The sequence below is a fragment of the Netta rufina genome, assembly GCF_964035555.1.
Source record: "Netta rufina genome assembly, chromosome: 15".
NCBI lineage: Eukaryota > Metazoa > Chordata > Aves > Anseriformes > Anatidae > Netta > Netta rufina.
Window position 1 is genome coordinate 7,168,718 of NC_140138.1, and position 21,742 is coordinate 7,190,459.

At 50.8% G+C, this 21,742-nt stretch overlaps 1 protein-coding gene across 2 annotated transcripts; it reads left to right on the forward strand.

Moving 5' to 3' along the window:
• The first annotated feature begins 186 nt into the window (after positions 1-186).
• Positions 187-20,065, forward strand: FAM234A (family with sequence similarity 234 member A). 2 transcript variants are annotated; one of them, XM_084295745.1, is made up of 12 exons: positions 187-203; positions 6,094-6,396; positions 7,461-7,577; positions 7,897-8,082; positions 11,881-12,011; positions 14,205-14,334; positions 14,784-14,922; positions 15,303-15,443; positions 15,659-15,737; positions 16,171-16,323; positions 17,190-17,292; positions 17,445-20,065. In XM_084295745.1, the coding sequence occupies exons 2-12, from the start codon at positions 6,132-6,134 to the stop codon at positions 17,654-17,656; spliced, it is 1,656 nt and encodes a 551-aa protein (XP_084151871.1). In that variant the 5' UTR covers positions 187-203; positions 6,094-6,131; the 3' UTR covers positions 17,657-20,065. The 2 variants fall into 2 exon arrangements, with proteins under 2 accessions (XP_084151871.1, XP_084151870.1); XM_084295744.1 differs by lacking the exon at positions 187-203 and adding an exon at positions 5,805-5,920.
• Positions 20,066-21,742: the final 1,677 nt, after the last annotated feature.

Genomic DNA, 21,742 nt, shown 5'->3' on the forward strand with positions numbered 1-21,742 from the left:
CTGCCCGGGGACTCCCCCCGGTGCTGTGGGGTCCCGGCCGTGCCCGGTGCTGGCCCCGTGTCCCGGTCCCGGTGCTGCGCGTTGAGGCCCCGCCGCTCCCCCTCAGCCTCCGCCTCCTCCCTCCGGTGCCGGGGCGGGGCCGGGCCGGGGCTTCCGCCGCCAGCCGGGAAGCGGCGGAGGGGGAGGAAGGCGGAGGGGAAGGGGTGAGTGCGGGCAGCGTGTGTCCGGCTGTCTGTGTGTCTGGCTGTGGCTGTCTGTCGGTCCTGGAGGGGGCCGGGGGGTGCTGGCGGAGGGGAGGCGGCGCCGCGGGGGGCTCGCAGCGGCCGGCAAGGGACTGGGGTGAGGCAGGAGGGGGGCGCCGCGCGTAGGGCGAGGGGCAGGGGGCTGGGGGTGCAGGAGGGGGGCTCAGCCCGGGAGGAGAGGCTCAGCCCGGGGGGCGCTGAGGCGCTGGCACCGGGCCCGCGGAGCCCTGGGGGTGCTGGAGGCAGGGCTGGACGGGGCCCTGAGCGCCCTGCCCCGGGGGGAGGCGTCCTGCCCAGGGCACGGGGGGATTTGGGGGAGCTTTGGGGTCCTTCCAACCCAAACCGCTCCGTGGGGCGACCCCGTGAAGGCAGACGGAGGCCCCGCAGCTCCCAGCGCTGTTCCAGCCCCCAGTGAACGTTTCTCTCCTCTGCAGACCACAGGCTCGGTGTGCAGGCGTGAATTAACACGTTTCTGGCAGGAATAAAATGCTTCAGTGTCCCCAGTGGGGCTCTCCCACCTTTTTTTTTCACCCTATTTTGGGAAGCGAAAACTCCTCGCTAACTGCTGGGAGCCCTGGGCCTGGAGCAGGGGGGCCTGGAGCCAGCCCCGGGTGCCTGGCCCTGCTCTAACAGCCCGACAGCGGGCTCAGCTCCTGGGAGAGCAAAAAAGGGAAAAAAACAAACAAATGGCAATTTCTGGGGAAGGAAAGAGGGGTCTGTCCCGGAGGTGGCCGGCAGTGACAGCAGCAGGTGGCAGAAGGCCACCGCTCGGTGCTGCCCGGAGCCCCGCTCGGCCTTGGCTGGTCTGTGACCTGCGCAGTAAGGGGAGATCTGTGGAACAAGCTCTTGACTTAAAAAACGTAATTCCTCTTTTTCTTTTTAATAAATGTACGTCAAACCACTGCAGCATCTTCTAAAGAGCTTTCATGCCCGGTGATCCCCCCGAAGGAGCTCCCCTGCTCAGCCCCTGGCAGCGGGGAGGCCCTGTGGATGCGGTGGGGATGTGCCTGACGCCACAGGCTGGCACAGCTCGCTAATTAGCACGCTTAGGGCTGACGCAAGGGGTCTGCAGCAATCAGTGAGGGCGAGTGGCTTTGAACCAGAGGCACTTACAAGTTCTGGGATGATAAATTGCCCGTGTGTTTGTTGCTTGGTTATTATTAGTGGCCTAACCTGTAATCAGTTCCACGTAGCTCTGCAGTTTTAGTGCTGTTCTTTAGTGCTGTGTCTCAGGATGATGCTTTCCCTGTTGCCATCCTGGAAAAACACTGGCCCAGGCCTTGCTCTTGACTAAACTAATCAAGTTTCTCCACTTGAACGCGTGACTGCAGTGAAGACTGCCCTGGAAAACGTGACTTTTCTCCTACAAATGACAGGGGTGTCACTCCCTGAGACTACATCTGGTTGTGCTCCTGAGAAGTTTCCAATTCTCTTACCGTCACTGCTCTCTGGAGTTAGTTGTGGCTATTGTGGAGGGTGAAGTATCACTTAAGAAGCACCTGGTGTTAACAGAAGAAAACCAGCAGGAATGTGGGAAGGGAGGGAGGACAACTAGCAGCAGTGCAGCTGTGTCTGAGCCCCGAGGTCTGAGTTTCAAACCATGGCCTTACAGAGGCTGCCGGGGTGGCAGAAGGAGCTGGGGGCACCCCACGGCATGGGAAGGGGATGATCTGCCTGCAGCAGTTCTCCCTGCGAGCCGGTGGCTGGGACTTCGTGTCGAGAGAGAGTTATGAGCTGCAGGTGACCCAGCAGAACGATAAGCTTGTGTATGGAGGGCAGTCTGAGTGCGTTTGGAGAGGAAAATCTCAGTCTGGGGAAATCTTAACTTATTTCCTCTCAACTGGATCCTGGTGTAAGTAGGACTGCAGAAAAGGGAAAAAATTGGCACGTTTTGTTGTTAATTTCTTGATGTTGCAGCAGGTGGCTGCCCAGTGAGCTCACTGCAGTGCTGCGCGGTGCAGCCAGCTTTGGAAGACAACCCCGAGGAGAAAGTTGCATCTTAGCAGAGCAGCATTTGGAAGCTGTTTGGTCGTCGTGGGTTACAGTGCGGGGTTTCACCAGTTCCTGCTGGCACAAAAGGAACCTGTAAGGTGTTGTAAAGAACAGCACCGCAAAAAGACAAAAAAACAAGCTCTGCGTTTGGGGTACTAAAACAGCCAGTCCTAATCTGACTCAATCACCCTGTGAAAAATGTGAACTTGTTGAACAGCAGATCCAGGTCTGATATATTGCTAGAGAATTTCCAGGAAGAACTGGTGGCTTGTGAGATTACTGTAGTTAGGAATGTGTTTCGGTATTTTATGGGTGGAAAATGAGTTAAACCTTCCATCACACTCATACTTAAATGATTTGTGTCCCCGGTTATCGTACATCTGGCTTCACGTGGTTCTCTGCGCTTCTCGAGCAGCGCCAGCTCTCTGATGATGACAGTTTGCCCTTAGATTTAGGTGCAGCTTGGCATTGACCGCTTGCTGCACGAGTTTCACTGGTTTGGTTCAGATCAGATCTTCCAAGCTGTAGCTTCAGGAGAAGAGGAAGGTCGGTGTGCCACGAAGGTGAGTTACGCTGGGGGACTGCGCTTGTCCTGAGAGCAGCAGCGGCGCCGTGGGACGAGAACGGGGACAGCAGGGACTGTCCTGAGCAAGGCCAGCTGGTGCTCGCTGCGCTGGTATGGGGGAATGGCCTTCAGAGCTTGGGGATGGAAGTGTGCCCCAGCGAAGGAGGTCGTGTGAGGTACAGAGCCCTCTGTGTACATCGGTCGTGTACAGCCCCTAATTATTCCCTTTTCTAGGGAGTTTTTCCGATGGTTTCTCGTGGTGAGGCGTCCCGTCCCCCAGCAGAGGGCCGGTACTAGCCATGAGGTGTAGCACGGGCAGCATGTGTAAATAATGCAGGAGCACGAGGTCAGGTAGCAGCGTATTTCATTGCAAGGTGCTCGGGTGCCTTGGAAGTCCCAGTGAGTTACGCCGCGTCCTCTGCCAGAGGGAGACAAAATGTCGGCTGCGGGAGGGCGGTGACTCTCCCGAAAGGCCCAGGATCGTTTTCTGCTTGTCTCCAATTAAACTGATTACCGGAGTTCTTTGTTGTTCAAAGGTCAGTCTGTTTCATGTGCTGCCAGCATGTACTTTGGCAGCTGCGGGCAGTGGGATTTCCTGCATTGTCCCAGTCTTTGCCGCTGACCTTTGGGGCCGTTGTTCCAGCACTCCCTATGCTCTGGCAGGGGTGCGAAGGGCAGCGTTCAAACCCTGAACGAAAAGAGAAAGGAGCTGCTTTGAAGGGAAGGAGGGCTGTTTGTAATCCATGGCTCCTAGGGCTGTTGCTGCCAAAGGAGGGGAATTGCTGGGGCTGTCAGTATAATTATCACTTTTTTTTTTAAATTGTTCTCATCGCAGCCTGATGGCAGTGGTGTCATTTATAGTGACTCAGAAACCTACCATCAGCGCGGCGTTAAGGTGATGCCCATCGGGGCCTAGGGAGAGGAGCCTGGTTTCCGTTGTGCGCTGTTTTCAGGAAGAGTTGCAGGTGCTGGAAGCACTCGACTGTGTCCTAGAAGTTCCCTGGCTTCCCTCCCCGTGGCTGCTGTGTTTGGAGAGGCTGCTCGGGCTGCGCTCGAGCCCCAGCACGGCCGTCACCCTGGTGTTGGAGAGGGGCCGCCTGTCCCTGCCGGTGAGAGCAGGTATGTTGGTGCAGCACAAGCCATCTGCCTCACCACGGGAGAGGTCACGTCACCAATTCCTGCCTTCTTCCCCCATTACCGGGCTGGCAGAGGCTGTCATTGCTCCTCTCCTGTAAATCATTTGCTCAGCATGTGACTGCGGCCTCGTACCTTGACCCTGCTCTCGAGGGCTGGCCGCTCCTCCTGGGGCAGAGCTGGCTCTGCACCGTGCCAGGGAAGTGGTGCTCAGCTTGCTGCCGCTGTGGCCAGGCCGGGGGGAGTCAGAATAAACAGCTCTTTCTCTTCTTCTCTCCATTTGCAGTCTTCCCACCATTGTTGAGTGCCTGCCAGGTGCTGCAGTGGGTTCTGAAGCAGTCGGCCCCGTGGAGTTGTCTCAGGTGTTGCTGGTCGACTGACGGGAAGGGCAGATGGGGTCTGTAGAGTGAGGTCTCTGGAAGATGCAGCTTCTGCACTATTGATTTAATTGAATTTGCGTGGGATTGCGCAGCCTGAGTTAAATTGTCTGGGGTGAGATCTTGTACTCGATGTGCTGTCTCAGAACAAATGCCAGAGGGCTTAGGCTGAAGCGCTTCAGAGCTGCAGCCTTGTCCAGTAGGTGGCTGCCAGCAGCGTGCCAGGCTGTCCTGGTCACCAGTTGTGCTCAACCTTCTGCTTTGATGTAGTTTTGTTCCCCTTCAGCTGTGAAGCCTAACGAGCCCCTTGTTACACGAGGTGAAGGCTCAAACGCTCTGCGTCCTGTGGTGGCGTGGAGTTGGAGTTATTTTCTGCTGGGGAAGTAAATCGCCCGGGCAGACAAGCCAGGCACGTGACCAGTGGGGCAATGGAAAATTGGCTTGGTTTGTCGTGTTTATTTGCTCTGATAAAACTTCTTATGACACTGTCCTGCAGCTTTTTCCAAGGCTACTGGAATGTGTAGTTGTTTATTTCTTTCCTCCTGCTACTTTTTTAAAGAAACACTAGAGAGAGGCCTGAAAACTATATTTAAAGTTAGTTTTTCTTATTATTATTGTGGGTAATGTTACAGACTTCTGTAACCGACTGGGTTTTCTTTTATTCCTTTTCAGAAGGTAATCAGCAAAAACCCCTGTGGTACTGTAGCTGTAGCTCAAAGTATTCTGACAGAGGCTGACAGTTCGCTGCCTTGAGATTACCTCTGGAATGTAGGAGCTCCTTTGAGTGCCAGAAGTTGATCAAAGTTGTTTGCCTTGCCTGTCCTCTTCAGCCTCATATTGCAGATGGTCCGGGGCTGTGAATTCAGAACTCCTGACTCCTGCAGTGGAAAGCTGATGGGAAGGGTCCTGCTGGTTGCAGTTCCTGCACTTCGCTCCACCTCTGGAGTGGGAGGAAGGAGCCTGGCCCCATCCTGCAGAAAGAGCTTTTCAGTCAAGCTGAGGAAAAGTGGTTTGATTATTTGTGGCAAGGGGAACCTGTCTTCCCCAAGTGCAGTTTCATTAATTATAGATTATGATTTATAGCAGGAGAAATGAAAATAGCAGCTGTTAGCTCCTCTTCCATTCCGATGAAATCCAATTTGTCCAATTCTAGTCTGAATTTGTGCTTTTGTTATCCTCCAGAGAGGAAAGTAATTGTTCTCTTGCCTGCTGTAGGGCTGGGTTGCAACACTTAGCAAGTGGCTTCTCATCAGGGCTGGTGCTGAATAGCTTTGTTTTGCTCCTACGCAGAATACGTTGGTGTTTGTTTCTCTCCCCGGGAAGCTCATGTGCTCATTACACCAGGGAACATCTTTATGTTGGGAAATAAAGGTCACGAGTGTTTCCTTTCACCTATCCAGCCAGGAGTCAGACTGAAATACGCGGGAGGTGGTGAGAAGTCTTTTCAGCAAAAGGAGCTTTTGGCGTGTTTTTCACGAGGCAGCCAGTCCGTTCAGCACAGAAGCCATCACCGCTTTTGTCCTTGCTCTGGGTCTGGCGGTGCTGACTTCCTACTCTGGAGACCGAACACAGCTATTTTGGGGTCCTGCTGCCTCTCCCCGTTGCTCTGGGTAGGAGACCTCCGGTACCAGAGGTGCTTTATCCAGCTGTGTGACAGCGCGCTGACTTGCCACCTCCTGTTAAATGTTCCCAGTGTGAATATCAGGTAGCAAGAGAATATTTTGTCATTTTATTCTATATTCCAAAATGTATTTTAACTGCTCTTTCTGTTCTCCCCCTGCAGGTGAAAGGGGAGAAGGGTGTCTGAATGAGTGAGCTGCGATGGATAACAAAGACTCAGAAGCTGAGATCCACCCTCTGAAGACAGAGGATGTAAAAGCTCAAGAGAACCATGAAAACTTTGCTGAGAGAAGAATTATCATCAAGCAGTCATCACAACTGTCTCGGCTGTCCCGGTGGCGCACTGCTGCCTTCTTCATCTCATTATTTCTGTGTCTGATAATTGTGTTTGCTTTCTCGTTTATCATTCCTTGCCCAGAGAGGCCTATTTCGGAAAGAACATGGTTCCAATACTATGAAAATGCAGGTGAGCTTACTGTAGCAGAATAAGTACTTAGCAATGGTTCTGTTCCCTTGCATGTTGTGGATTTGAACTGTGGCTCTCTGCCTCAGCACAATCTGGAGCTGGGCCTGCAGGGGTGCTCCCCTCGGGAACGAGAACTGTGAATACCTGACCTGGATAAGCAAAGGCCCGTCATAATTGGAGTGGCCTTCCAGGAGGTGCTTACAGGATCTAATTGAAAAATTAAATGCTGCTCTGAAGCACTAACAAGGCAGCAGACTGCTCTCGTTTGGAATAAAAGAAATAGGGAAGGGTATCTAGGAATAAATCTTTGTTGCAGTTGGGTTTGTGGAGTGTTCCCTTGAAGTTGTGCTTAGGTTTGGGGACCATAAAGCATCTTTTCCCTGTCAGTGTGACTTTCTAATTTTTCTCCATGGCTAACAGGAAGGGGAGTAGAATAATTGCACCTTGCTTTTTTATTAACTGCACAAATTTATAATTGTTTCAATTAGCTCTTTAACCTTTGTACTGCGCCTTGGTGACTGGGTGTTTGCTTCTGTCAGTGCTTTTCTTTAACCTTGTGTGTGGTGGCTGTATGCTGTTTATGCTATAAGCACAGAAGTAGTGTTCACCAACAGGGACTGGACTTTGTGCTTTAATGCCTAAATCTAAAATTCTGCTACTTTGAGCTAAAGAAGGGTGCTTTTAGCTGAGAGTGAGTAAGATGATATAGCTGGGGCTGGGTTTCATGATTTGTTTGTTTGTCTTTTTTTATTTTGGGAATAGCAACCCCACACCAAGACCAGAGTTGTTCTTTGTTAAACATAGTTCAAATTCTGGATGCCTGGCTATAAAAAGAGACAAATCCTCTGAGGGATGGAAAAAAATTCCTTTGGCACTAACTTCCAGTCCTTAGTACTCATGTAGATGCCTTTTTTTTTTAATACAAAAGCCAGTTTGTCCTAATGTTTTGCTGTCAGATTTGGAAGCAGTGAGTAGGACTCTAGGAATTTGTGTTTTCCTCCAGCTAGCTGTGCTGTTGGTTGAGGCAATCCTCACTAGTGCCTGGCTTGTGATCTCTTTTACAGTGGCTTACCAGTTTCTTGCCATAGAAGATGTGGACAAGGACAAAGTGCAAGATGTCATCTTCGCTTTCAGAGCTAGCAACGGCAGCAGCAACTCCAACCGTACTTGTTGGGACGAAGGTAGCTGATTCTGAAACAAAAGGCCTTGTAGTAAGGGCTGCTCCTTCTCTTTTTGTTATAAGTAGTGAGGCTGCTGTGGCAGCTGTCCTGAGGGGGGTGCTGGTGTTGGAGTAGTGCCCATCGTGTTGATTCTCCTCCGTGTCATGAAGTTGGAAGCAGCGTGTGCTTCTGTTAGAAGAGAAATGAAGATAAGGGCTTGGGAGAGAAAATGGGGTTAGCTGGGAAGGGATAGGGAACGGGGCAAGGCGCAGCACCCAGGAGGTGCAGGGCAGTGGAAGTAGGCACGGGCAGGAGTCCCTCTGATGCCTCTTCTCTTCAGGTCTCCCTTCTCCATGTGCCTTTCTTGCTGCCGTGTCTGGCAAAAACGGCAAAGTGCTGTGGGAGAAGCCGGCTGCCAAGGAGGTCGAGTGGATGCAGTGCGGCATCGGGCAGCTCGGGGAGGCTTCGGAACCGGGTTGCCTCGTCGTGGGGAAGCCGGCGTCGCTCACCGCGCTCAGCCAGTCAGGTGAGTGGCAAGGGGGACAGTGCTGGGCACAGGGGACGGTGCTGGCATCCCTCACCTGGTGGCTGTCAGACCTTGGGAACGGGGAGCATCAGCACAACATGACAAGACAATACGTGGATGATGTGCAGGGCATTTATCATCTTGAAAACCTTGCCAGAGCCATTGGCTGGGCCTTTGAGAACTGCCTGTTCTCTCAGCCTGTCTGTTCCAGAGACTGGGCTCTGCTGTGGTGTTTTGTGCCAGCTGTTGTATTACAAGAACAACTTTTCAACAACTTTTGAAACAGGAGAAGCAGTCACTAGCTGTGAATGTTACTTTTTGCTCCTGGGAGCTGGGCATGAACCCCTGATATTTCTCAGTCCTTTGTGTGAGCGCTAGGAGTTCCTGCAGTGGCAAGAAGCGTGGGAGTTTCAGGGATTTAAGATCTAAAATCATCAAGGGGAGTATGTAGAAGCACTCAGTGGTCTGTTTTAGTAGTCTAGGGGTTTGCCTGATTTCTCTGGAAAGCCTTCTTCATTTCTGCACCTATAGATGGGGGGTTCTTCACTGCCTTGCTTGAAGGGGGAAGGGTAAGGGTAAAGAGTGCCTGTGCTTCTCTAGGAACAGGGCAGTGATCATCTGTTATGCTTTGAACCTTCCTCTCTGAGGAAGATTGAAATACATTTCCGTTTGGGGGGGTCACTGTTTCAAAGGTTATAGACAATGCATGTTCTCTCTTGGAAACATGCCAAGGATCCTCCCCTCTGTATCCAGTAGTGCATCCCTTACACCCTGTTTTCCAAAAACAGGGAGAGAGAGATAGCAATGGAAAAAGGGATCTGAGGAAAAGATTAACAGCTTTTAATTTCCACTGTAGCTGGAATGAACAATGCACACACAGCTGGAAAGATTCTGTACCAACGGAGATATCTTAGCACCATTTTGTTCGTCAACAGGCTTTAGCACAGGATATTTATAGACATTAATGAAGTAGTTGCTTTTAGGTCAAAATGTAGATAGGTGACAGCTGAGCCAAAGCCATTTAACTGAAGGCAATCACAAAGAAATAGCACAAGCACGTAGAGAAACAACCAGGCTAAGCCACAAGTCACAAGAACAATGTGGTAGGAAAACATTCCACAGGTAAATTAAAAGCAACAGATGAAAAATTGATTCCGACAGAAAGCTGAATAACCCAGCGGTTGACATATTTGGTACATTTTTGCTGTGGCTTTATGTAGGTTAAAAGGGGTTTCCTAGACTTTCACCGTGGGTTAGGAGGGCAGATCAGAATAAAATACCGGGTTAAACCTATTTAAAGTGTCAAAGTCTGACTTTCATCATGTTGTACTAATAGCAGTAGCCAGATTAATATTTAGCTGTTAATGATTCATCACCATGGAGGATTCCAGGGACCTCTACCTTTAGTCTCTGCCTGTAGGATGTTTGATCTGAAGATGCCGACAAAATTAATGCTTTTCTGTCAATCCAAGTTGTATCAAATTTTGCTTTCTTCATTGCCAGAATAAGTGACCTGAGCAAACAAGAAGGAAAGCACAGGTATCGCATGCGTCTGTTTGTGTGGGACATTTAACATTCCTTCATGTGAAGATAAACAAGCCAGCTGGGACACAGGAGCTTAAGATTAGCTTTTTCAGGTCAAAGCAGAGGTCTGTGTAGCTGGGTATTGTCTCTGCCATGGCCAGAAGCAGCATTCAGAGGAAGAGCATGTGATGAACACTTCTGTCTTTACCTTGTCCTCTGGTAGCTTGCACTGTGAACCCTGTGAGCGGTTCTGGTCCTCACTGGTCTCCAAAGGGATGTGGCAGAAAGGGGGCTGCTATGATCAGATGTCTGAAATTTCTTCCATGCAAGAAAGCACGAAATAAACCAGAAGTCTTCAGCCAATGTGTGACAGGCAGAAAGCTGTCTATAAAATTACGAGCGACATGTAAAAGAACAGGAAATGGCTCTTTCATGTCACAGTTCTTTGCTCAGTGGTTCTTTTATCCAGCAGAAGGTTCAGAAAACAAAACAAAAACAAAACAAACAAAAAAACAGCAGGGAATAGTTCTGCACATCCACTACATGTTGAGGGCCAGGAACTTACAGGTGTTTAGTAAACATGTGGGCAGTGACATAGAAGAGTTTTAGCACTGCTCAGTGCAAGACACCTGCCTTTGGCTGCAGTAGCCTGTGAGCTGCAGACTGTTACACTCGGGGGCAGCAGGGAGTTTGGTTCCTTGGAGTGAGAGCTGAACTCAGTCACTGACATTTTGAAGCCCTAATTTTATTATTCCTTCCAGACCCAAAACAGAACAAAACCCTTCACCCATATTGGATTTCTTGTCTAATTTCTGTCTTGGTTTATGTTGCCGTGCTTTTGCAATGATCTTGGACTCTGAGGAAGTATTGTAGCACTCCAGATGGCTGCCAGAATAGTCAGATCTCCTGTTAATAGAGCAAGGTGGGACTGGATTCACAGTTCATGCCCTTTGGGAATTGTGTTAGAGCATGAAAGGTTCTTAACTTCTTTGTGTTAAAGCTGTCTCAGTTACCTGTATGTGTTTCTTAAATCAGACTTCTTTTTTTCCAGAGAGTAAGAGACCTTCCTCCAAAATCATTTTCCCTGTCTAGCCAGCAAATAATAAAGCATTATGCATAGTAATATGTATTTCAGCAGCCTGATTTTACTGTTGCAGCTTTGGACTACCCTGAAGCCGGGATATAGTCTTTTAAAACTTAAGTTCTCTTCATAATTTGTCTGCTTGTTGTTTTCAGGGGTAAAATTCTTTGCCTTCACATTATTTCCTAGGGGCATTCTTCTGTTTCATATCTGTTGTCATAGTAACAAATCCAAGTACCTTTTTTTTCAGTGTTTCAGTAAAAGCTTTGACGGAATCACACCGGCAATACAGCCTGCCTTAAATTATTGCAGACAGTAGGGTAGCAATTCCTCGTCTTCCAGTACAACTGCCTTCATGACAAAGAACATGATTACTTTGCATTCCTGAACTGCTGATGGCTGTATAGGATACTGTTTAAAGGGGAGGGTAAGCATTTCCCCTCTGAGCACCTAGTTAGACACTTAAGTCTTCCTTAAAAAGAAAAAAACAAACACCAGTCTCCTCTCTCAGCAAATTGTGCTGCAAATTCCCCCAGTGGTGTCTGGAAAGTCGCCAGCAGCAGAGTGTATCTGAGTAAAGCCAAAGCTCTGACACCTACATTTACGAGCAAATGAGAGACAAAATTGTCTGAAGTGCTGTGGGCCTTCTTCAAATGCTGGAGAGAAGAGGGATGTAAACTGAGTTGTGAGGGGTCATGCTGGCCTGAAAGTTTTGCAGGAGTCAAGTTGCAGGAAAATGTGTTGTCGGGAGTAGCTGTAATGCTGTGATCAGAATTCAGCCTCTTTATGATTTTAAAATGCCTGCACAAATTTAAATACAGAACAACAAGATTTTGGCTTGCTAAAAAGAAAGGGTTCTCCACAGCATGAACGTACCGGAAAGCTTGTTAAGGTAACACACAAAAAAGCCAGCTGTTCTTTGTGCCGTGCTGATTGACTTGTGCCTAGGACATTAGCCTGCCTTTGTGCAGGCAGCTGGAGTTACTTTCCACTATGAGCTGAAATCGTGGATACAGGCACTCATTGGAAATGCAGAAATGCAAAAATACCCCATGATGAGTATAAATGCGGTTGCCTTGTGGTGCTGATGGGCTGTAAATGGTTGCTTGCTGCAAGGAGGAGCAATGGTGTTTTAAAGCCTCTCAATGTAAAGTGCATTTTAGTGAACATTTCCCAATGACTCTGTCTTCTAGGGCGTGTTCAGTGGAGACAGTCAAATGACTTTGGAGCTAATTATACTGTGCTGACTCCCTTGTCAGTGATTCCAGATGTGGATAGTGATGGAGTTCAGGACCTGATAATCTTTGTTGCTACAGGAGATAAGGTATGTCATTCTAAAGCTAAGATAAACCCTGTGACCAGACCACAGGGCATGGCAGGAATGCTATTTATTTCAGTCTTGTAGCCTAAGAGGAAGTGCCCAGAGGCCTCTGATATCTGTGAGTTTGGGGAAGGTTTTTTCCCACCCTGCAGAGATGTACTCTCAAATCCATGCAAGCGTTTTATGGCTTCAAAACAAAAAACAAAAACAAAAACAAAACAAAGCAAAAGAACAGCCAGGAACCCCTCTCCCTTTTCAGTCTGTGCTCTTCACTGCATCTTCTTAGGCTGTATGTGGAGGAGCGTGCCTAGGCAAGATGAGGTTGCAGTTTTCTGGGACAATGCTCGGAGAAGTGGAAGTGAACAAACCCTGACAGGTTTGGCTCTTAGATCAAAGTACATCTGACAGCCAGAGCTTTTGTACAGCCAGTGGTTTCTCTGGTACCTTATGAGTCTGTGCTTATGGTCTTGCTTTGCACGGTTCTCTTCCAGGTGTCCCTGTGCTGGTTAATTCTGACAGGTTAATTTAGCGAAATAGTTCTAATTGCCTTATGCCTGTTCCAGTATTGCATTTTCCCATGTCTTAGAGGGGAAAAGTCATGTAGCTAAAAATATTTGTATCATAATCCATCTGTATCCATGACTGAGTGATGCTCATCATCTGTATGCGCAATCAGTCCTGTTTAAGCCATGCAGAAGTTATGGTTCCCTCCAAGTCTGAGGGGAGGAGTGGGAGCCCTGTCTCCTCATACCAGAGCACTCTATAAGCAGATTGGGTTTTGCTGTCTGAGGCATTGTTGGTGCCAGAGTCATCAGAAATTCTATCCTCTCTGACTCCTACATTTCTCTTCTGTTTTCTTTCCTTGCTGCTTTTGCTATTCCAGTTATCTCAAGTCTTTTTTGGTTTTGTTGTTTTCTTAATCTTAGCCAGTCAAGGAATGGTTGAATGTAGTCTCTGTTCTGCTAAACTGCCATATGATTTGTTTTCCATTTAACCTCTCTAGCTATCTTGGTATGAAACCCCTCCCTCCCTCTGGACTTGGCAAGTACTCTGTCAACTCCAGTAAAAGTACATTGTGTTTTGAGAAATCGCAGAAATGGTGGGAAGCTTGAGTGGAGCTCTGGAGCTGGAAAAAGGCAGTCCCTTTGGAAGGGAGATTCAGAACTTCAGTAAATTAGCTTTGTTGCTAACAAGGGCTGCAGCTGAACATGACGTTATGCTGCAGTTTCCTGAAATGGCAGGGCTTTGAGCAGTCTGCGGGGAAGGTTCTGTGTGCTTGTGTAGCAGGGGGTTTAGATGCCATTTTTTTCTGAGTCTTAGTGACCCCTACCTGCTGCAAGCTTCAGCACAGACACATCCTGGAAAACAAGCCATTTTTCAGGATACATCGCCTGTAGCACCTCACAGAAAGCGTTAGGCAATGCAGTGTGTAAGGTGCTGTTTGTTCTCACTGGCTACATGACTGCCACTGGCAGTTTCTGTCCCTGGGGCAGCTGCTGCACCCGTGCTTGCGGGTAAAGGTGCAGCAGTTCATCAAGCGCTGGTGTGCGTCTCCTCCCGGTGCGGGAGGCTGGGACCAGCTGGTGGATGCGTTGCACTCCCCCCTCAGCTGCCTGCTTCATTCTCCCCAGCAAGCTCTATCCCCTGTTTGCCTACCAGGCTCTCCAGTTTCACGTCAAGAGCAGCAGATTTTGTTTTGTTTCCCTGTTTGCCCCGCTCAAGGAGGAGGAAGGAAGGTCTCTGTTCTTCTCTGACTCGGCGTCTCTGCTGGATGCTGCTTCTCAGTCCTAGCGTGCTCTGCTCCCCCCAGACCGTGCCTCTTGCCCAGTCATTTGAATTCGATCCCGCCTTTATCCTTTATTCTCTTGGGTGAAATATTTTGAGTGGATTCTGTTGCTCTGGTACCTGCACTAAGAGCATAAAGAATCCTGGCATCTTTTTTATCCCTATGGACTCAATGTCAGCTTTAGGAGGGGTAGGCTAGGGCACTGCAAGAATTTATATTTAGCAGAGCTGTGTTCCCTGGGCCTTGTCAAGCCTGCAAGGAGAGAAAAAGCTGTGCTAGCTGCTCTGCCAGCACAGTGCTTCCTGCAGGTGATGTCAGGTACTACGTGAAGCCACTACATGAGAACGCTTGAATTGGAGTGAAGCAATTTTAACTTTTTTTTCTTTTTTTTTAATCCTGTTGCTGTGTAGATTAAGACCTTCATCCATTCGGGAAGAAATGGCAACGAGATCGGCTCCACTGAAAGTCACAGCATGGGTGGGAAGGCTCATTATATCAGTCTGAACATAGGCTCTTCCTCCTACTTCCTTTTCTATACAGGTACAGTCCTGTTCAGGACTTCAGTTGGAAAGAATGATTGTAACTGTGAAATAAGTGTTACTAAACAGTTGTTGGAAAGAGTGTTTTACATTCTCAAAAGCTATGTCATAGTTCCACCTGGTGAAAGAGCTATTTGAGGCCAAAAGAAGGTGGGACCTTGCTGAAACTAAGGTTTGGTACATACTGTAGTAATCGTATTTGAAAAAATGTTAAGAATGTAAGTTTTAAGCAGCCATTTAAATAGCAAGTGATTATTGTGAAATGCTTGGATTATGAACAGATACGATGCTAAAAGCATTCAAAAAGGCAGGCTTGAGTCTCAAAATATTGCTAAAAATACAGTTCATCATTCATCTGCCAGATTCATTTCAGACATTATCTTGAAATCTGTGGAGTTCAGAGCAAGTGCAGGATAACTTACCTCCCTCATTTTTGCTTTGTTTGCACAGCCAACTCTGTCTATGCATATTCCCTGAAAGAGCTCTACAGTGCAGCAACTGGGATGGAAAATTCGCTTCCCAGCCTTGAGCAAGATCCTCTGTGGGAGAGGAACATTGACCCAACCACACATCGCTTCTTCCTTCCCAGGCATGGTGTCACGTCTTGGTTGCCGGTGGTTTGGAGGGCACTGATGTTCCTGACAGGACGGATTGCTCTGCCGTTGTTCTTTCCTGGCTATGCAATTTGGCCTAAGAGCACATCCAAACCTTGGGGAGAGAGCTGGCATTGATGGTTTTGTCAGGGTTTCGCAGTTAAGGAGGGAAAGCAGATTGTGATTTTGTATTTGCATGCAAGTGGAGCACCTCAGACAACTAATTCAGTGGGTGGCAAATGCAGAGCCTGGTGCTTCACCTCCCAGCCCTGCTGGTCTTCCCTGCCTGTTAGGATGAGCCTCTGACTTTTTATTATGCAGGGGAAAAAAAAATCCCCTATCTAGAAAGCATAATCAATTCTCTGTTCTTGTTTAGCTCTGGAGACATTCATTACCTGGTAAAAATTCCCGGGGCATCATGGGACAACGTCCTGGTTGTGAACTCGGAGATGGCTACGCTGATCAATCCACAGAATCTTCAGATTTTGTGGACCCTCAATGTGTCCCATGTTATGAGGTAATGCTGCCTGCACAGATCGTGTGTAGCGTTTTCAGGTTTCCAGCAGCAGCGGTCCTGGCAGATGCTATTTTTTCATTTGAAATATAAAAGCCTGCAGTGTTGTAGCAGCTGAGTCTCATACAAGGGAGTTGCTGGGAGGCTGCTGTGAAAGACCAGGGCATGCACAAGCCGTCAGGTTGTATTGTGATCTGTCCATTCTTTTCCTTTCTCAGTGAGCCACGGCTTGGTTACTACAAACCTGATGTTCTTGGTGTTGTCCTTGAGAGCGAGATCGGGCCCAACAGGAAGAAGGTTTGAAAGCTCTTCCTTTTAACTTCCCTTTTCTCTGCATGTCTCAGCTCAAGCAGGCATTGAGCGGAGGGCAGCTGGTACAATGTGATGCCTCCAGCTGATTTTAGAAGGCTTTTAGCTAGAAAAGAATCTCTTTTAAGAAGCTGCTGAAGCCAGCCCAGGCACTTTCTCTTCTCAGCAAGTGACTTTGATGACAGAACTTTGAACTCCATGAAATAGCTTGAAAAAGTTGAGACTTTACTCTTACATGGTCCACCCAAGGTCTCACAGCTCTGTGATCAAGTGGAAGCTCAGCTTCAAGTGTTTCCTCATCTTCCTATGTGTCAGATACTTGCTCCCATAGACAGTATGAGGTAGAGACAGCTGACTTGGCCTCTTCCTCGTGGCTCATAGAGCTCTTTGATCCGAGTTCATTTTCTTTCTTTCCTGCTAGGTTATGATTGTTGAGGGTGGATCTGGAGCAGTCCAGTGGGACCTGAAGCTGAACTCGAGAGCAGAGAGCCCAGGGCTAGCCACACTTTCTACTGCTGATCACCGGTCCACCTTCCTCATCTGGGGTGAATACAAGGTTGCAGGAAATGAAACGGTGGGTAGTGCTGCTGCATGGCTGCTGTTTTCTAAACTTTGGGTCAAAATTGTCTGGAGACACCCCCTTTACCCAGCGTTGACATTCAGATCTGTAGGTTCTACGAACACTGCAGCATTCTGCACAGGGTGTGGGGTATCCACGTGTCTCTGACCAGCCCTGTCTGCTTGCAGTGTGCAGACCTCTGCCTGTGGTCTGGTCTGTAGTAGGTCCTTACCATGTCTGTAGCATTGTCCCTACTCGCAGCTGGTGGTGGCACCAGCAGCTTTTGTCATCCTCAGCCTGGCTACATAGAGAAAAGGAACTTAGTGGCTGTATGAGCAAAATAACTGGATTGCCCAGAGCCTTGCCTTGGTGTGGTACTGCAGGTGAGTTGAGAGGCTGCTGGCTTGGTACCCCTGAGACTGCTGCTGTTTGGTCTGCACCTTCTGCAGCAGTACTGCAGACTGTGATCTGTGGCCACGTGAGCATCCTCTCCGTCTCCAAGGCAGGCTGCAGCAGCCCTGATGCACAGCTTGGCTATGGAGCAGTGGCTGGCAGTGTCAGTGTCGCTTTGTGTTGGAGGGTGCCTGAATGCCAGCTGAGTTTTCTGTGCTCTCCTTGCTAAGTCTACTAGCCCAAGGGCAAAATCTGTCTCCTGCACGTAGCAGACAGGCCTGCTCTGTGCAGGAAGGTTGGGCTGGGGAGGAGGGCACCAAGCAGTGAGTAAAATCCTATCCCTGGTGCTGGTGGCATCAAACAGGATGAATTGGCTAGACGTAGACAAGTATTTGGCTGGATGTACTCTGTCGGGCATGAAGTAATAGCTGAGCCTGGTCTCTGGGATAACGTGTGTGAGTGTTCTGATAGAGTCCTGTTGGTTACAGGGATCCACAGCTCCTCAGCAGAAGCTGTATCTGTTCCATCCTTCCTACACTAACGTCCTGTTGGAGCTCCGCAATAACACAGACCAGATCATTGCGTTCAATGGTAGGTCCTGGCCTTGCAGCCCTCCAGCAGGGAGCTGCAGGAGGACACCGACCCCTGGTACCTCCTGGGCTGCCTGGGGGTGCAGTGGTGGGCTTGTGGACGGCCTGAATGGAGACCTGAGGCCGGGCTGTTCCCTCTGCTCTGTGTTACAGCCGCGCTGTTTGAGCGGAGCCGTCATGCCTGCTATGTGCTGTTGACGGGGCCTCAACCCGGCGAGGAGCCAGGGTTGGTATCTCTGATGAAGCGCAAGCTGAAGGAGGATGTCTCGGAGAGCAAGGTGATCTGGCTGAGCCAGGTGGCTGTGGACAGTGAGCAGTACATCCGGGACCGCCTCTACAGGATGCGATTCCACAGCCGAGTGTGAGTTCGCTGGGAGAGCAGGAGAGGCTGCTCTGGCCCCTCTCCTCTGCAGCACTGCACTTAGCAAACCCCGATCACGGATTCCAATGGGAAGCTGCCTTTCTCGATCTGCAAACCAAAGTGTGGCTGGCAGGGAAGCTCCCCCAGTGCCTGGGTATGCCCAGGCTGTGGGAGCAGCTGCCGGCGCATCCACTGTCAGAGCTGATGGGACTTCAGTGCTTGGCTGCCACTGAGGTGTCGTGAGCTCAGGGATGAGGGCTTTCCCCTTGGTCCTTCTGCGCCCGCAGAACTGTGCTGACTCAGCCTCTATCTGGAGGAAAACATGCTCATGGGGATGCCTGAGCTGATTATTTCCTGGGTGCTTGCATGAGAAGTGGAGCTTTGGTGTGTGGTGTTAGATTTCCTTTCTGAGTCAGCTCTCCTGGCTGCAGAAGAGGTGCTTGACTGCAGAGCCATTTGCAATCGTCCTCTCCTGAATTTGGGTCCCCCTTCAATAATGGGTGTGTAGTGCTAGACCACAGCCATGGCTGATGACTTGGCTAGGTCCTACCTGTGCCAGCAGGGCACAGATTAAAGTTTCATTCTCCTTAGAAAATGACCTTTTCACCTGAGAATAGCCCCGTGTACCCCACCCAGCAGTCACAAGCCTACCTGTGTCTTCTGTGCTGCTTCCTTTCCTGCCAGGCTGTACAGCACTGGTGACACTGACAGGGAGCTGGTCTCCCACCTGACCCATACGTCCACATCCCAGCCCCCTTGTGATTGTAGGTGATACAATAACATGAGGCTTGCTGGTCCCTTCAGGTGTGGACGCCACCTCTCCTCTTGGTTTCGAGGTGCCAGGGGATCTAGGACACTTACTAGGGTAGAATTGCACTTTAACCTTTCCTGGGAGCTTGGCCTGCTGCTCCTGGGAGCTCTGAACTCCAGTGGCAATGCCAGCTGTCCTGAAAATACTAATTTGGTCTTGCAGCTACTGAGGAGTCTTTTCCAAGTTCTGTCCCCTCTGCCAGGGGGTGCGCAAGCTGCAAGACAGATGTAAGCCACTACGCAAACACACAGGCTGTATGTGCAGCACCGCTCCAAGGAGAGCTCTGTGCTGCCTCCCTGCCCCTCGGATTGAAGTGATGCTGGGAGAGGATCTCCAGGTGTTGTTTTCTCTGAAGGTGCAGCCTGGCGGCCCAAGAGAGTGGGTCTTGCTGGCTGGGACGGGCTGCTGTGTGAAGGTGATGTCTCCCTTGGAGATGTCTTTAGTGTGCTGTGTCTGCTCTGCCCTGTTCCTGGTGGGCACCGGTGCAGGCTGTAGGAATGATGTGCAAGAAACCTGGAAACCAGTTTGCATAGGCTGCTGGGTCCTGAAAGCTGCTGTCCCCACACCAGCTGCACTGAGACAGCTGCTGTTCGCACGCTGCTGGGCGTCCCTTTGGCTCGTGAGAGGGAGGTGGACAGAAAACACAGCTGAACACGGTGGAGTTTGCATCCTAAAAAAAACTCCCAGGTTTTGTGGTGCTGGAGGGGGGTTAGCCAGGGCCTTCCTCCCTCATGCAGTCTCAGCTTGGGGCACCTGCAGGCGTACTGCAGGGCGAGCAACTTGAGACAGAACTTGAGAGCTTGTGTAGGTCCAGGAATCAGTTCTCTCGGGGCAGCCACTGACATTTCCCATGCTGCAGGGCAGCTCCGGGCACGGGCAGCTGGGGTCACGCAGAACTGTGCGTGCGGCTGCAGCTCTCCCAGCCTTGCAGCAAAATGAGCTGTGGCACCCATAGTCCGGCCACACACCCACCCGCTGCTGCCCCGCGGCCCCGTAGCTGCTGATCGGGTGTGCTTGCACCCTCTGCCAGTCAGAGCTGTGCAGGATGGGTGCCCGGTGGCCTGGATCTGGGTGGTCAGCACAGATTGCATCCCGCTGAGGTTCCCGGGGCAGCGAGCATGCCCAGGCTTTATTCTCACCGTAACCACGCTGGCTCCCTTCCTCCTCAGCTCCCTGCGCAGGCCTGACCTTCGTGGTAGGCACACTGAATGTTCTCCTTCAGTAGTGCTGGGTTTTCAGCTCTTGGGGGGCTTTTCTGGCTTTAAGTTGTCCATTCATGTTTCCAAATACTTTGGAGATCCAGAATTCCCTGTGGCAGCTCAACTAAACGCATCAGTGCCAAACCAGCACCTTCTTAACAAAACAAGTCCTTTTTGCAGCTTCTTTCCGTGTGTAATTGTTTTTTGCAGTATTTAATGAATGACTTTGTGCCTTGATTCAATAACTCAGATGGGTGATGATGGCATTATATCACTGTGTTATGCATTAGTGTGTTTTTTAACACTACGACTGTTTGGATTGGTTCTTTAACTTATTGCAAATTGTGCTGTATAGGACTTGGTCTAACTGTAATGGTTTCAATAAATCCTCTTTTGCATTGTTTGTAAATGGTGCCATGCTTTTTTTGTGGCTGCTAACAAACAGCTGAAGTTATACAAGAATTCAGAATTTTGGCAGCCCTTTGTGTGGCTTCCCAAGGGCAGAAAAAAACTTTTTGGAAGGGACCCAAGTGTCCTGGTGACGCTTGCAGCTTGTCTTTGGCTCTTTGGCAGTAGGTGCCCACCTCTCCCCTTCGTTACGGTGGTCAGGCTCGCCCTGAACAAGGCTCAAACCCCAGGAAGCAACTGGAATGTGACAGACCTGCCAGCTGAGCTGGTGCTGGGCCAGGAGCGTTCAGCGATAGTGAAGGTAACGGGAAGCAGCTCAGTGTCCCTTCTGGAAGAGGCTGGGCACCACGCTGCTAGAAAAAAGGGTGCTTGGCCCCTACGGCTGCTCTGTGGAGGGATTTGTGCAAACTTGTCTCTGTCTGCCGCTGCAGTGAGCCCCTCTCGAGGGGCATTGCTGTGTTGGCAGCGGGCTGCACAGCCCCTCGGGTGCCTGACCTGCGGGAGGCTGGAGTTAGATAACAGGGCTGGGCCAGCACATCCCTTCCCCCTGCCTGGGGCTCGGTGACCTGGTTTTACACCCCAGATTCCTGCTGCAGTCCATCAGCATGAAAATCTCACTCCAGGGCTTGGATTTGGATCAAGCCAAAGGGAGCCGCGTGGCACGCGGTGTCTCCTGGAGCGTGGGACCATCTGTCGCTGCCCTGTGGCTGCCAGCGCTGAGGTCCCAAGCTCCATCCTGGCACCGAAACTCCCGCAGCTTCCCCAGCACCTCGCCCCAGGGCTGCTCTCTACGTCCCAGCACTGAGCTGAGCTACAGCCAGCCCCTCTGTTCTGGGGCTCCTGAGATCTGTGGCAGGAAGGGATGCCGTGATCCCAAGCATCCGCAGGGTCTCTCGTTGGCCGCAGCGTGGGCTGGCACCACGTGGCCCTTGATGGGCTGGGGACATCCCCACCCGGCCTCGCTGTGCGGGCCCCGAGTGCGTGCGGGCTGGACTTGGCACCGAGGCTGAGCGCCAGGGGCCGTGAGCCCCCCTCCTGTTTATATAATGGCCAGTATTAATCCCCCACAGCTGGGGCTCGGCTCCGGGAAAGAGAATAATCCTGCGTGAGATCCTCAGCCTCTGCTTGGATTAACGGGCTGAGGGCAGGGAGAGCAGCTCAGCCGCCAGCCGTGGGGCCTTTACAGCCCCCGTTTGCTGCCTGGCAGCATCTTGCTGCGCCCCTGGCCTGGCTCCAAGGCCGTTCATTTGGGCCTCCCTGCGCTGCCCACCCATACACAGGGGGCTGCAGGGGGGCCCAGTGCCCTACGTGCCAGCTCAGCCATGCCTGGGGGTGGGGGCTACATGTGGGAGCCACTGGGGTGGGATGGGGGCATCTGTGCGTGCCTGGGGGGCTGCTCCCCACTGCTGCCAGCCCACTGGGGGCACATCTAGCTGGGCGAGGGGCAGCCACCCCCTCGTGGACCCCCCCTCCCCCGCTGCAGCCCCCCTGGTCACCCCTCCCCGACTGTGACGCTCACCGCAGCGCTTTCCCCACGGGGTCCTTTATTTTCTGCACGTGTTGTGTTGAGCCCCGGGGGGGCTTCTTTGGGAGGAGGATGGGGCTGGGGGTGGTGAGCAGGGGGCACAGTGTGGCCAGGCTGGCCGTGGGGTGTATGGCTTCTCTCCTTCAG